The sequence below is a fragment of the Fonsecaea pedrosoi genome, assembly GCF_000835455.1.
Source record: "Fonsecaea pedrosoi CBS 271.37 unplaced genomic scaffold supercont1.2, whole genome shotgun sequence".
Lineage (NCBI taxonomy): Eukaryota > Fungi > Ascomycota > Eurotiomycetes > Chaetothyriales > Herpotrichiellaceae > Fonsecaea > Fonsecaea pedrosoi.
Window position 1 is genome coordinate 2,248,317 of NW_013550614.1, and position 14,466 is coordinate 2,262,782.

General features: G+C 50.5%; 5 protein-coding genes across 5 annotated transcripts; 2 read left to right on the forward strand and 3 right to left on the reverse strand.

The window, feature by feature from the left end:
* Positions 1-506: 506 nt before the first annotated feature.
* Positions 507-2,037, reverse strand: Z517_02756 (NADH-ubiquinone oxidoreductase 49 kDa subunit, mitochondrial; the record flags this gene model as incomplete). Its single annotated transcript, XM_013431865.1, has 2 exons — positions 507-1,265; positions 1,312-2,037. 2 exons carry the CDS (start codon positions 2,035-2,037, stop codon positions 507-509), a joined length of 1,485 nt encoding a protein of 494 aa, XP_013287319.1.
* A 306-nt stretch (positions 2,038-2,343) lies between these two features.
* Z517_02757 (uncharacterized protein) lies at positions 2,344-3,523 on the forward strand (the record flags this gene model as incomplete). Its single annotated transcript, XM_013431866.1, has 2 exons — positions 2,344-2,388; positions 2,447-3,523. 2 exons carry the CDS (start codon positions 2,344-2,346, stop codon positions 3,521-3,523), a joined length of 1,122 nt encoding a protein of 373 aa, XP_013287320.1.
* A 273-nt stretch (positions 3,524-3,796) lies between these two features.
* Positions 3,797-5,159, reverse strand: Z517_02758 (uncharacterized protein; the record flags this gene model as incomplete). Its single annotated transcript, XM_013431867.1, has 2 exons — positions 3,797-5,045; positions 5,098-5,159. 2 exons carry the CDS (start codon positions 5,157-5,159, stop codon positions 3,797-3,799), a joined length of 1,311 nt encoding a protein of 436 aa, XP_013287321.1.
* A 549-nt stretch (positions 5,160-5,708) lies between these two features.
* Z517_02759 (uncharacterized protein) lies at positions 5,709-10,793 on the forward strand (the record flags this gene model as incomplete). Its single annotated transcript, XM_013431868.1, has 6 exons — positions 5,709-6,714; positions 6,767-7,129; positions 7,177-7,263; positions 7,351-9,048; positions 9,862-10,291; positions 10,343-10,793. The coding sequence occupies 6 exons, from the start codon at positions 5,709-5,711 to the stop codon at positions 10,791-10,793; spliced, it is 4,035 nt and encodes a 1,344-aa protein (XP_013287322.1).
* Positions 10,794-11,744: 951 nt separating this feature from the next.
* On the reverse strand, positions 11,745-13,594 carry Z517_02760 (uncharacterized protein; the record flags this gene model as incomplete). The annotated part of the gene is made up of 3 exons (XM_013431869.1): positions 11,745-11,837; positions 12,140-13,225; positions 13,289-13,594. The coding sequence occupies 3 exons, from the start codon at positions 13,592-13,594 to the stop codon at positions 11,745-11,747; spliced, it is 1,485 nt and encodes a 494-aa protein (XP_013287323.1).
* Between the last annotated feature and the right edge of the window lie 872 nt (positions 13,595-14,466).

Below are 14,466 nucleotides of genomic sequence, written 5' to 3' on the forward strand. Positions count from 1 at the left end.
TCGAGAGTACGTAAGGTATAAGTAGTCGAGTAACTTTAGAATAGTATAGTAAAGTAGATATTATAAGTTAACTACGAGAGAGTATAACTATAAAAGGGGAATAAGCGTAGCTATATACTTATAAGGTATATCCTAAATAGGTAACTAGGAATAGTATATTAATATATTAATATAGTCTATACTAATATATCGCTATATCGTCTCTTTCCTTTTTCGGTAGTTACGTACGGTACGTAACCTAGCCTTATATTACTAGGCTACTACTCCGGTAGACCTACCTCTAGGCGCCCCGCGCTCTAGGTTATATAAAGGCCGTTTCTAACATCTAAAGGCCTTCGGCCGAGGACTAGCGTGACGGTCATTATACGTCCTTAGCATCCCTGCCAGTCACATTTTTAATATAGGTTCTAGAATCACTACCGTGTCACTACTTTGCGAACCCACAAGACGTGATAATTCAACAATTCTACAGCTATTTGAGCTAGAATAAACCCTCTGCTCCTGCACTAACGATCCACCTCTCCGAAGACCAGATCCATTGTTCCGATTATGGCCACTGCATCAGCAAGTAGATGGCCACGGCTGATCTGATCGAAACAGCCCAGGTGGGCGAATCCAGGTGCTCGAACTTTACATCGGTATGGACGTTCGCTTCCATCGCTGACGAGATAGACGCCCATTTCTCCCTTGGGGGCTTCAATCGCACTGTAGGTATCTCCCGGTGGAACAGTATAGCCCTTGGTGAAGAGCAAAAAGTGGTGAATGAGGGCCTCCATGTTCTCCTTCATAGCTGCTCGTGGGGGTGGGGCAATCTTGTAATCTTCGACTTTGACAGGACCCGGAGGCATCTGGTTCAGGCACTGATGGATGATGCGTAAAGATTGTCGGAACTCTTCCATTCGGCACAGGTATCGATCGTAACAGTCACCATTCTGACCAACTGGCACATCGAATTCGACCTTATCGTAGGCATCATAGGGCTGACTCTTCCGGATGTCCCAGGGAACGCCGGAGCCTCGCAGCATGACGCCGGAGAAGGAATAATTGAGCGCATCAGCAGCGGAAACGACGCCAACGCCCTTTGTTCTGCCGATCCAGATACGGTTGTCTGTCAGGAGTTCCTCAGTCTCGTCAATGCGATCACCAAACTGAGTTGCCCATGCATAGATATCGTCCAGTAATCCAAGGGGAAGGTCTGCCTTGACACCACCAGGGCGCACATATGCAGCATGCAAGCGTGCACCTGAGACACGTTCGTAGAATTCCTGTCTCCAATTAGCGAATAGCACAACGTTTGGTGTCTTCCCATACCATGAGCTTCTCTCGCTCCTCGAAACCCCACAGGAAAGGAGTCAGAGCGCCAACATCCATAGCGTGCGAAAGAATCGACATCAGGTGATTCAATATCCTTGTGATTTCCCCAAACATGGTCCGAATGTACTTGGCTCGCTCCGGAATGTCGATATTGAGCAGCTTCTCGACGGCGAGCGAGAAACATTGCTCGTTGGTCATCATCGAAACGTAGTCAAATCGGTCGAAATATGGCAGAGCCTGGAGATATGTCTTGTACTCGATCAATTTTTCCGTCCCCCGATGTAGCAGTCCTACGTGAGGATCTGCGCGGACAATCTCTTCACCATTGAGCTCGAGAATCAGACGCAACACTCCGTGTGCTGCGGGATGTTGCGGACCAAAGTTTACTGTATAATGTCGGATCTTTCTTGTCTCGTAGTCATCACCCAAGCTCGTATCGGGGGCTTTATTGATCAAGTTGGAGTCTTGCTGGACGTGCTTGGTGAAGGTAGAATCAGTGGGACTGATGGTCGTGGATAAAGGTCCACCAGGGGTTTCGGGGTTGGGAGCAGAGATGGGCCCGGTGGTGCTAGGTTCTGCCCTTCGAGGAGCGGTCGACGAGATCGAACGGGAGAAAAGGAGCGACTGCCTCTGTCTCGAGGGAAGCTGAAGATTTGGTGAGCGGCAAAGTCGTTTTGAAGAGTGTGCGTGCCGGCTCGCAGCTCGCACAAATGAGGCCGCCATCGTCATGCTTGTCCTGTTTGGCACGAGGCCAGAAGAGAGAGGGCGCAATTGTCGTCGAGTCTATGCTTCAAGGTTGGCCGCATCAATCGAAGTAGAAGTGCCTCTCAAGTGTGCCCTTGGCCACTGAGGGAGGAAGTCAATGACAGCAACTGGGATAGCTACGCCAATACGTTCAGCTATTACCGGAGCCATGATTGGTGGAAATTACGAGTCTCCACTAGCTTATGTAATTCCAATTTTGGAGAATCTTTTTGATTCAATTTTGTCACTCGAGGGACATACTGCGGTCAACTATTCAACTCCCCCATGGCTCCCTTACAGCACTCACACGACGGTCTTGACAGGCGGAAGGTATGTCGCGTGGGTCTGAAGAATGTGTTACAGGGCTGACTGCTGACCCCATTGGCAGGTTGTTGGTATCAACGCCGAGACCGTCACCAATATCACATCAACCGACTTCCCGGGTCACCATGCGGGCGAGGACAACTCTTGGTCGACTGACAAATTCGAGAACAATCTGAAAATACTCTTCCACCAGAATCAAAGAAATGAAGCCACATTCTCCCTTGTCGGAGTCGACGCCTCTGTCGCCAACGCTTTCCGCCGCATCCTGCTTGCCGAAGTGCCTACCTTGGCCATTGAAAAGGTCTATGTTCAGAACAACACCTCTGTGATAGCGGATGAGGTCCTCGCCCATCGGCTAGGACTCATACCATTGAAAGGAAGCCTCGAGGGCTTCAAAGAGTTCAGAATATTTGTCGAGCCGCATTCTGACAGTGGTTCCAAGGGGACGGGTTTGACGGATAGAAACACAGTGGTGCTCAAGCTAAAAGTCAAATGCGAACGAAACCCACAGGCAGATAGAAACGCGACAGAGCCAGAAGAAAAATACATCAACAGCAGCGTCTATTCACGACATATTGAATTCCAGGCTCAAGGGGTACAGGAAGTACTTTTCGACAAGGAGCCGATTCAAGCAGTTAGTCCAGATATATTGATCGCCAAATTACGGCCAGGTCAAGAAATCGACTTGGTCATGCACGCACACATGTCCAAGGGTGGTGACCACGCAAAGTTCTCACCTGTGGCAACTGCTACATATCGCCTCCTGCCCACCATAAACATCACGAAACCCATTTTAGGGGCAGACGCGCGAAAATTCCAAAAATGCTTCCCCCCGGGCGTGATCGACCTCGAACGTGTGACACCCTCGGACGCCGCTTCGGACGAACCAGCATACCACAACCGTGAAGGTGACGAGAAGGCTGTCGTCAAAGACCCCATGCGCGACACCGTTTCACGAGAATGCCTGCGGCACGAGGAGTTCAAGGGGAAAGTCAAGCTGGGTAGGGTACAAGATCATTTCATCTTCAACATTGAGAGCACCGGCCAATTCCCGAGTGATGTCTTGTTCTTGGAAAGTGTCGATATCTTGAAGAAGAAGGCGACGAGACTGTTGAAGGCGTTGGAAGAAATCGGGAAATGACCACCCACAGAAAGTGATCCCCGTCCAGGACACTGAGCATGTGATATGATCATGACTTGCATCTCTCGGCGTTTCATGCATTGCAGGGTTTTGTGCGCTTCTCTAGATACCTCGGATTGCGAAATCAGAAAAGTTCTTTGCTTGTGCAAACTTGGTAACAAGCAGCAGGTGACGTGGTGAATAATTCTCCTCCGAGGATCAATCCTGCTCTTCAACCAGTCTTTCAAAGTATTTCCGCAATCAGGCTGGGCCTTCGACTCTATACTCTTTTTTTCACTTCTTGTACACTAGCCGAAACTTGAAACTGATCATGAATGCCGCATCACTGACACCTACTTCCTCGCCGTCACTCACCAACTCCCTCATTCTCTTCACCAGGTTGGGTCTTGTCTGCTCTTCCAAGCTCTTCGGAGCTTGTACATATAGCGTCTTCGCCTCCGTCCTTATACTCGGCTTCTTGAGTTGGGCTTCAGCCCTCTCAGCCAGGCTTGCGAGGAAGTCTTCCAGCGTCCACTCCGGATCAATGGTTAGCGTTTGGGCTAGGTTGCCGCATACCGGGCAATCCTCCTTCTTCTCCGCTGCAAAGGTGTATGTGTAAAGGCCACCCTCGTTGGAGTCGCCCGTGTACATCATGTAATTTTCCAGAAATGGCGCGCAGCCTGTCGCAATTTTCAAGGCCTCGTTGCAACAACTCGCCGCGATAATCGCATTTGTGGACGCAATTGCCGGGATGATGTTTTTCACCACACCCTGGGTCATCGAGTACGTTACCCCTGAGATATTGAACTCATTCGCGCGTTTCAAGGCGGTGGTGTATAACCAGGAGATGTGTTCCGGATCGTCGGTGTCGAGCGTTTCGCCTTTACGTTGTTCTTCCCACGCTATGATGTGCGCCCACTCTATACAATGTTGAGGTTGGCGCGGGATGGTGGCCAACGTGCACAAGGGCACAGCAGCACGAGGCGCATGCATGGAGAGCTGGCACTCAATGCAAGAAGTGAGACTCGGGAGGATTACTCGCGCTTGGCCTTTGAACCCTTCGGTGCCGCCATCAATCAGAGGTTTAAGGGATTCGGGGTTTTCCATGTCGACCATGTCGACCAGTGTGGCGTTTATCCAGCGGCGGGCCTCGATGCTGTCGAGTCCACAAATGACTAACTTGAATTGCATGTAGTATTCTTCGTCCTTGTCCTGGATCTTACCATTGTAAGGGGTGATCTTGACGCCAGGAACACGTTTCTCCACGAATGCTGCGGCGACTTCAGCTTTAAATTTTCCTACATCGGACTGGCGGAAGAGGAATTGACGGTTCAAATTGGACACATCGATGGTGTCCATGTCGATAACGTGAATATCCTTGAAGCCGGACAATGCGAGGTTCTTCAGAATCTCACATCCGAGCCCGCCGGCGCCGATCACAAGGACTCGTGACGACTCCAGCGTATTGATGGTCTCTTCTCCAGGTACAAATTCATCTCCGGCATATGGTGAGGTGGTTGATAGAAGACGGTCAAGATAGGTCCTTGGATTCATGTTAGACATGGGCACTCAGCACAACCTTGGATCAGGCTTACCATCGATCGCGTGGAGGTGTGGGAGTGCCATTTGTGAGAAGTGATGAGATGGGTATCGACATGTTGAGTTTAGGACTAAGCGGTCCTCGTCGGGGACTGCCCAGGGTGGAAATATCTGGGAACGAAGAAGTGATGGAGTCGCAGCTCGATAGGTAGTCAGCCAAACAGAGGAGGCTTTCTCTGAGGTTCCTGGCTCGTCACACATGCATTGGCTGGGAGACACAGCATGTCAAGAGCCCACCGTCAGTCCTTGAAGTGATATATCGCATCAAGCCTCGTGGAATAGCGCTGAGAAGATTGATGCTCGGAAAGTTGTAGGGCGAGGAGGTGTTGTGTAAGCTTCTGACCTCCGTTTCTCTGTGTACAGTACTTCGTGCCTTGTAGGTCATTGGTACCTGGAAGGTGGCGCATCTTGGCGGAGAAGGCGGGCACACTCAGGCGGTTAGTATTATTATGTCACGGGCACCATTGTATGATTCGAGTACCCAAGCACCTGGGCGGTCACGCAGGCAGCCTTGTCCCTGGCTGTGGCCTCACACACCTCCTCTTCGAACATTCGAGCAGGCTGCGCCATTTGCCTCAAATCACCACATCAGTATGCAACTGCAGACATGGAAAGTCTATTGGAGCCCATCAAGACCACCCGCAACCTGCAGAATAGCATCAATAACCTCGAAGCCCTGTCGCTAAAGGAAGCAGTGCCTGCATCACGCACAGCCACTGGCAAACCCAAGATATCTGTGCTCGACATCACAACAGAGACCAGCGACAACGCAAGCGATACATTTAGTCTCCGTCCATCGACTGAGACGTCTATAGGTTCGACATCTGCAGAGACACAGAAGACGAATCATAAGCGTCTCGACTCCAGTGCATTCCTTCGAAAGAGTTACTTGGACAAAGCCCCCCAAGCCTCTCTACCAGATGATGCGCTTGAGATTCTGAAGAATCAGCCAAATACTGAAGACCTGGCAGCGGTTCTACAGTATCTCCAGTATGGCATTGAAGGGAGACATGACTTCAACATCCACGTCCCCGGCCCGAAGGCTTCCCAGATCATCAACGTACTTGTCACCGTCACCATCCCTGATCAATGGCTTCATCTGCGACAATCTACTCTTTCGAGGACAAATACGCAGCTCAGGTCAGCACTGCTACTATCACTTACTAGTGTCGCAGGACTCGGGGCACTCTTGATGCAAATCAGACGCCTCTCTTCTCTCACCACCAGTCAAGATCGGTCAGTGATGGAAGATACTGTTGCTGTATTATCGTCAATCCTTGCCGGCAACATGATTATATCAAAATTTCTATCCCATGCCACTAGAACTATTCCCACAGACACACAGCGCCGCGTATTCTGGCAAGAGGCGACAGCTCTACTTGCAGGCAGCAAGATCCTCACATCCATGTCTCAAGTCCTTGCCACGATTCGGGATCTGGATGGGCTAGGAGAGAATGAGAAATGGCTTGGAGACGGAAACGAGTACTCAAGATGGCTTGGACGCAATATTTCGACCGCCGCAATGAGCATCAATGCATCACCCGGTTCCAATACTCAAGAGATGAGCCTTCTCTGCCTGGTTCTGAAGAGGGGGCTTAATCTTGGGTATCGTGGTATAACTTGTCCGGGCGTATCTACATAGAAACCTTGCTGACCAAAGGATAGATACACTCATCACCGAGCTCTACAACTCACTACTGCTTGGTAAACGAGCGTTGTGGACTCCAATGCACATGTTGGTCCAGGGTCTCCCAAACTACGACCAAAAGGTTCTCTTTGATACTGTCCTGCGAGACCTTGCACGGAGATCTTTCGGAAGCGGAGCAAGTATCTTGGAACCCAGGGAATTGCTGATAATGAACACCTCCATTGTTGGAGGAGTGGCAGCCCTGATCAGTGGACTTGTGCAACACAATCCCATTCTAGAAGCGCATGTTATCCACTGGCTGACGAGCACGAACGGAGAGTATGCTGGCCTCGGCCTCGACGCCCGTAGGGCCGTGATTGCAACCTTGGCAGCGAGGCAGAGTAAATCACAGTGTCATACTCCTTTGCGGCAGGCTAACTGGTACCAGGCAAACTTGAACAAGTTCTTGAGAGAAGCTTGGAGAACTTTGGGAATAAAATGCAAATTCAGCGCGACGCCATCCTGCAGCAGGAGTGTAAGTGAACTCTATAAAGTCCGCACACTATTCGATGCTTGTGCCAGATGGAAGATCCTGTGCTTACATATGCTTGGGCTTTTGTAGCGACCGCCCAGATCATCATGCTTGCTTTCGGCTACCTCAATCGTTTGGATCATAGCGCGGCCAAGAAGGTATCAAGTTCCGGCGTTTTCATTCGGACAGTTTCCAATCGACTTTCTGCATCAATACCTCGTGCCCGGCTTTTGGGGATGATAGTTGCAGTCGCAGTCTCGAGACTAGTAGATGAGCCGGGAAAGGTCATGAACTTTGGCATCGAAGAGATGGAATCGCAGGAGGTAGAGCGATGGTTGGATCTGGTCAACATACACGATGAAGTGGGGAGTTTGGATCAACTCCCAAAGAAAACGGCAGAGCCCTTGAAGAAGCGCCCATTACAGGGCACGCCAAAACCTCTGCGTCGCAAACGTTTAGCAGCAGAGTCACGACCTCAAAGTTCTAAGATCGTGGCCATTGAAGAACTTCCTGATTCAGACGCAGAAGATTCGGCTGGGGAAGAGGAGGATCTACCCCCTTACCCGCCACCAGATTCCGACCCTTCAGATTCTGACGAAGATCCTACACTGGTCAATCGCAACAAACCCACCCCTCCTGTCTACATCTCGTCTCTGATCAAGCAGCTCAACACTGACAACGACCCTCCCGTTGTTGAACTAGCAATCAAGACTGCTCCTTCGTTGATACGTCGAAAGGCGAACTTTGGGGACGAATTGTCAGCGAATATCTTCCGACTGGCTTCATCTCTTGTCAATTTGCAGGAAGGAATGTCAAAAGAAGACTTGCAACAATCCAGACTGGAAGCCGTGATCGCATGTCTGGTTGCAAAACCCAGGTTAATGGGACCCTGGATCATTAGCACCTATTTCGAAGGGGATTTCTCTTTGGCAACACGTGCAACCCTCTTGACAGCAATATCTCTAGGGTCAAGAGAGCTGGCAGGAATCGACGATGACATTGACAATCCCTCTGCGACCAAAGGTCTATACGAACCCTCATTCCCGTCGAATCGATTACCACCTCGTCTTGAACCGCACTATTCCTCAGCACCGGTTGACACCATTTCGACGAACCTGTCTTATCGCACACTTCAGCCTATGGCCCTACAAGCGGCCGACAAGCTGACTGGACCAGATGTGCTCAAGGTCCGAACATTCTCTTCGCGCATGGAAGTCGCGGCCAAAACAGCGGCGAAGCTCGAAGCCCGGTTCAAACGCATTCCAAAGGATCTACACAAGCTTCTTGCCGAAGCACTGTATCTACCAATGTGTTCGCGACTATCGCTTCTCCTCACCTCACTAGTCACATCACCTTACCTGGCGAATTCCACCCTCCTCCACCCCTCATTGGTGAAGCTAAGCCTGCAAACACTCATAATCATCATTTCCACCATAGGTCCTAACGCTCTACAACTCCCTGCGTTGACCCACGAATCCCTTTTAATGTTGACAACACTCCATACTCTTCCTGCTCTCGCACACGACCCAATCATTCTGCCTCCAATTCTTCATTTGATCCTGACACTGCTGGATCTCAATATCGAAGCTGGGAAAACATCCGAAGAACGGCTGATTACAGACTTTGGCCCCATGTTTGCAGAATTAGTGTCGTGGACTGGAAGCCTCGGAGATCACGCTTCAATCCCTGAAGTTGATAATGATCCTGGACTGGGAATGTCAATGCCCTGGCCTGTCCTTGCAGCAGGGATACAGGTCAAGTGGCAGGAAGTTGGACGGAAATTCCAGGGTAGGATGTTGGGTTTGATGGCAGGCACAGACTTCGACTCGTTTTAAGTGTCGAGCCCGTTATTCTGCTGGTGGTACTTCTAGTTTGACCAAGCTAGGACGTGAGAAAGACACAATGCTGTCTTCCACCTGAGTTGGTTGGAGTCATGATCCTTGGGAAATGTTACAAAGCGCCCTCTAGAATGGATATGGCACCTTCAACTACTGACATTTCTAGACCTACTTACAGAACTAGTTTCTCCTACTATATATGAATTGGGAGCTATATGCAGCTGGAACATGACCTTGCTTCTCGACATTAACCGAAGGTAGCGTTCTCTCTGCCCCTTAACGAGACGGGAATGGGATGACGAAAAAGGAGAACTGCAAGGCTGGCGCTCAATACGGGGCAAGTTGGCAACAGCCATAGATGTTGCCAAGACGCTATACCAGATTCAACTTTTTCTCGCCAATGGTCGCAGTTACATATGTACCTTGGATGTAGATGCTACAGAAAGACCTGCGTCTCTGCTCCATTTGGAATCAACCATTCCCGCATTGCTGATTTTAGGTCTCTGCGTCTTATATTTTGCCCTACTAGCCTTCAGGTGTCGAGATGTAAGCATATGGTCTTGTTCAAGGTAAAAGTGGCCTGCTGATGAAAGAGCCAGGTTTTCCCTACGCCGTTGCGCATCGCGCTTCATCACTTCCAGACCTTCCCTTATCTCTTCTTCAAGAACATACTCCTCTGTCAGTAATACTCCGTCCCGATCGATCGGTAGAACCACCGCCCCTTATGCTCAGCAACGGCGATATGCTACAACTCAAGAAAAAGACAATAAACCTCCGACCACTGGGGTCGAGCCTACAAAATCTGCTCCCGTTGCCGCAGAACCGGCAAATACCACCGAAGCTACAGATGAATCCCTTCCGGCTGCGGTGATCAAGGAAAAGCTCACAGCTGAGTCCGGGCCTGCACCGACCGGTTCTGCGCCAGCAGTTGCAGAGACCGCCAACGCAACCGAAGCAACAGAGGAGGCATTGCCTGCTGCTGAGACGGGCGAAAAGTTGGCAGCTGATGTAAAATCTACACCTTCCCAGTCAGCAACCCTGAGCCATGCTGGCATGTTTGACCGGAAGCCCACACTATACATTGGCAATTTGTTCTTCGATGTTACTGAAAGCGACCTCGTCAAAGAATTCGCTCGTTTCGGACCTGTAACCAAGTGCAAGATTGTTCGAGACAGCCGTGGCTTGAGTAAAGGGTGAGTTTCTGCTAAACTGCGGCCTATGACGTCTTGCTAACACTGTTTTAGATTCGGGTATGTCGACTTCTCAACACAAGAGGCTGCAGACGCAGCTATGGAGCGTCTCAACATGTCGCTCTTCGAAGGTCGTCGCATCACAGTCCAGTATGCTGCGCGCCCGAGCGGCGTACTTGACAACCAGAACGTCGAGCGCAAGCCGCTCAACCCTCCTTCCAAAACTCTCTTCATTGGGAATATGTCCTTCGAAATGACCGATCGTGACCTCACGAATTTGTTCCGTGGTATCAGAAATGTCATCGATGTCCGGGTGGCCATTGATCGACGCACCGGACAACCGAGAGGATTTGCGCATGCTGACTTCATTGATGTCAAGAGCGCCATGGAAGCAATGAAGGTGTTGCAAGAGAAGGAGATCTACGGCCGGAGATTGAGAGTCGATTTCTCATACTCGTCAGCGAACAGGGCTCCAAGGAACGATCCGCCTGCTGAGAATAACTAAACTGCCTCGAACAGGAAGCCCTCGTCGCTTTGTTGTCTGAGTCAGCCCCCGTCCTGTCCTTGCCGCAGTGCATCACCTTGTTTCGGGCAAAGACAACCACTTCCAGTCGGTTGCCCCACGTTCCTAAAGTTCCAAATTTGAGTGAAGCCAACCCGAGATTCAAGGGACCTGTTTCTTCCGGGTGGAACTGTGACCACCGACTCTCCATTCGGCGCTCTCTTCACCGTGAATTCAGAAAAGGATCACGGCAGCATACATGCACTGAAGGTCCACCAAACGCATGGAACGTACAATGGGGAATGATTGCCAGGCTTGGGCAGCGCGGCAGGTTCAAGAGTGCGGTACCTCTCTTCAACCTATATTTGTAACAATGTAACACGAGCGTGCTGGAATATGGTTGTGAGTCTTGGGTGTACATGTTTTACTATGACCTGCTATGCTTATAGTTATCAATACGCAGGTAGATGGTTTGAAGGGGCAAAGGCTGAAAGAGGATTTTTGGCCACAAGCGGGGGACAGCCACGAGCAAAAAAAGGGGGCAAATGTGAAAATTGGTGAAGACCAGAAAGGAGCACCATTGCTTGAACGTCTCTCGCCTGTCAGCACGAGTAGATAGTCACGATACTCGGTGTGCACGATTGTAATATAGAAAGATAATCTCCATTCCCTGACGAAACACCTCAGACCTGAAACACCGCGAGGCTAATATATCTAGGATACCAAGACCATGGACCGAACTATTCTTGATTCATTAATGCTTGATTAAACAGTCTTACCTCTTGGACAGGCGCGGCCTTTCTTTCTTCCTTCTACCCAGCTTTTTCTCATATTCTTTTTCAGTTCTCTGGCTCGTTATTGGATGAGGATGAAGATGAAGATGAGGATGATGTGATCGAGCGGTGCGGGCGGGGGAGCCGTTGACGGGTGTGGTTAGCCGACCAGAGAATAGAATCATCGCGGGGTCAGCTTGACCTTGAGCTTGTCGACGAAGATGCTCATGGTGCGGACCGTCTCGAGGTCTTGCTTGGGGTTTAATAATTCGATCTGTATGGTGAGAGAGAGGGGGCGTCAGTTTGAAGACTCGGTCAAGAAGAGACATTCGGGAGGTTAGTCGTCAGTCAGAGATGGAGGCAAGCAAGCAAGCAAGCAGGTAAGTGAGTGGAAGGGAGGAAGTGAGCAGATGAGTAAGTGTGGTGAAGGGAGCGTTTATCGGGTAGAACGTTTCAAAGTAAAGTCCAGAAAGCATAAGCAGAGCGGAATGAGGCTTTGTAGAGCAAGAAGAACCAAACGAACAAAACCCTCAGAAGGAGAAAGGGACAGGGGGCACGATGGACAGGAAGACGTACATCGAAACGATTCAATAGCTCAGGAAGAAATTTCTTCATCTCAACCCACGCAATGTGTTGTCCGACGCAAGTCCTCCTCCCTCCGGAGAAGTACAGATTGGCACGCTCCATTCGGGAGAGTTGTCCCTCGTCGGCCTCGATCCATCGCTCCGGTCTGAACTCGTCGACTCTGTCGCCCCAGATGGACGGGTCGCGATTCAAGGCGTGCGTATTGATTGCAACGACAGTACCAGGCGGAATGTAGACGCCGGAGATCTGCATGCCAGCTCCGTCAATGGGGACCTCGCGCTCCATCGGGTCAAGCACAAGCGGTTGTAAGCGGCTGGCTTCCTTAAAGCAGGCTTCCAGATAGCGGAGCTTCGAGACCGATTGCCATGAAGGCGGAGAGGCGAGCTTTGCATCTTCGAGCTCAGCCTTCAACTTGGCCAGGGTGCGTGGATTGGCGAGAAGGTAGTATAAGGCGACGTTGAGGGACGCCGCCGTAGTTTCGGCACCCGCATGAATCGTCGAGATGAGGAGGCCAATAATGGTTGATCTGTCAAATGTGGCGGGATCACGCTCACTTGCCTGCAGATACCGGTCGAGAAGGTCGGAATGGGTGCCCAACCCACCCTTGTCAAGCCGAGTTTGAAGGCGTTCTGTCGCAAGTTTAGCAAGGACGGATGTCCCGCTCGTGCCCCTGGTAGCGAGGCGGTTCTTGTAAATGAGCCTTTCAAGTTTGGGCAGGGCTTGCCAGTCGTGCCAATGTCCGAAGCGCAGACGGGCAGCTTCCAATGTGTTTCCAAGGTCTGACTGCTTTTCCAAGAAACCCTGATCGTCGCTGAAGGCGATGTTACAGATGGTGTCAAAAGCGAAGAAGATGACCAATCTGGCAATGTTCAGCTCCGAATGCCCATTGATGAGCCGGTACATCAGATTGTTGATATTGCTGTCGATGTGGGACTCGTAGTCAAGGATGGCCGTGGTCGAGAAGGCGCCAATGATCTGCCTCTTGATCGTGGAGATGCGGGCTTCGTCTCGCTCAGTAATAAAGGAGCTTATCAGCTTCCCATTAACTGCTTGTAAGGCTATCTCGTACGATTCTGCCTATGAAGAGGAGGCGAGTCAGCCCTCGCTGGAACTTTTGGAACCGCCGAACATAACACATACCTTGGGCAATGCATTCCTGGTGCTGAACACGACACCCACAGCCGATGCATCACTGAACAAGACTCTGTTTGGGCCGTACCTCACAACCGAGCCATACTGCCTATCCAGCGCTAGAGCGATAGAATCAAAGTATTCGTTATTCCGGGTCTTCCTAAACAACCATAAGTTGGTGAATTTAGCCGCAAAAGGGCCCGGGATATGTCTCAATCTCCAGTATTGAACGATGGACCTGAGAATGATATACGCAATGGCGACTGCCCCCAGAAGTAGGGGAATCGTCATAGGGGACCCAGCAGAAGCGATCATGGTATAGAATGGTAGACGGGAAGTCCTTTTCTTGAAACCAGAGGAACGAATAGAAATCCAGTTAAGGTTATCATGTACAAGCAACAATGTACGAGAGATTTATGATGACCCGAAACGTTGGAGACTCCTTTATATGACCATTCTAGCTTACCTCTGGGCTTTTGTGATTTGGATACCTCACTTTGAGTGGCCGAACAGGTCCACAACCTTTGGCGGCCTGAAGCAAGATGGAACTGGGAATCAAGTAAGACGATCTCATGAGTTCCTGTTCGGCGCGTTTCGCACTAGTGAGAGTATTCGCGTATTCGTATGCTATGCGTGGCTCGAGTGGATGGCGGAGGACGGATTACATAAACCGCAGGGTGTTGCTTGCAATCGTTGATCCTGCCAGGTGTAGAAACTGGTCCTCACCTTCTTAGGTATCACCATCGCGGCCCGCAGACGGCTTGCGGCCAGCAGATAGCACCAGAAGATACTTCAGAAGAGCAGTCCGAAGGATTTGGAGGCGGCATATTGCAATGTGTCGTAAGGAATTTGAGAACCAGCATCTGAGGCTAAGGAGTGAGGCCTTGAACATCGTATTAGGGATACCCTTGTCAGCACGACTTGCCGAAAGCTTGTATAGATACTTGCTTCTCGGTGAGTGATAGCCTTTCACTGCTTGATTTATAGTGACATTGTGTGTGGTTGATGTCTGGTGAAGCCACCTTGCTTAGGCCTTGCTCATTAGTCAACCCCGCCGATCAATTGCGGTTTTAGGGGAGAGAGGCGAGACTCAAGGAGCAATACTCGACAACGGAGAGGTTTCTGACATTTTCTAACGTGAGACGGCCACTGTAGCCGACAATATCTCGATAGACCTGAATGGGGAA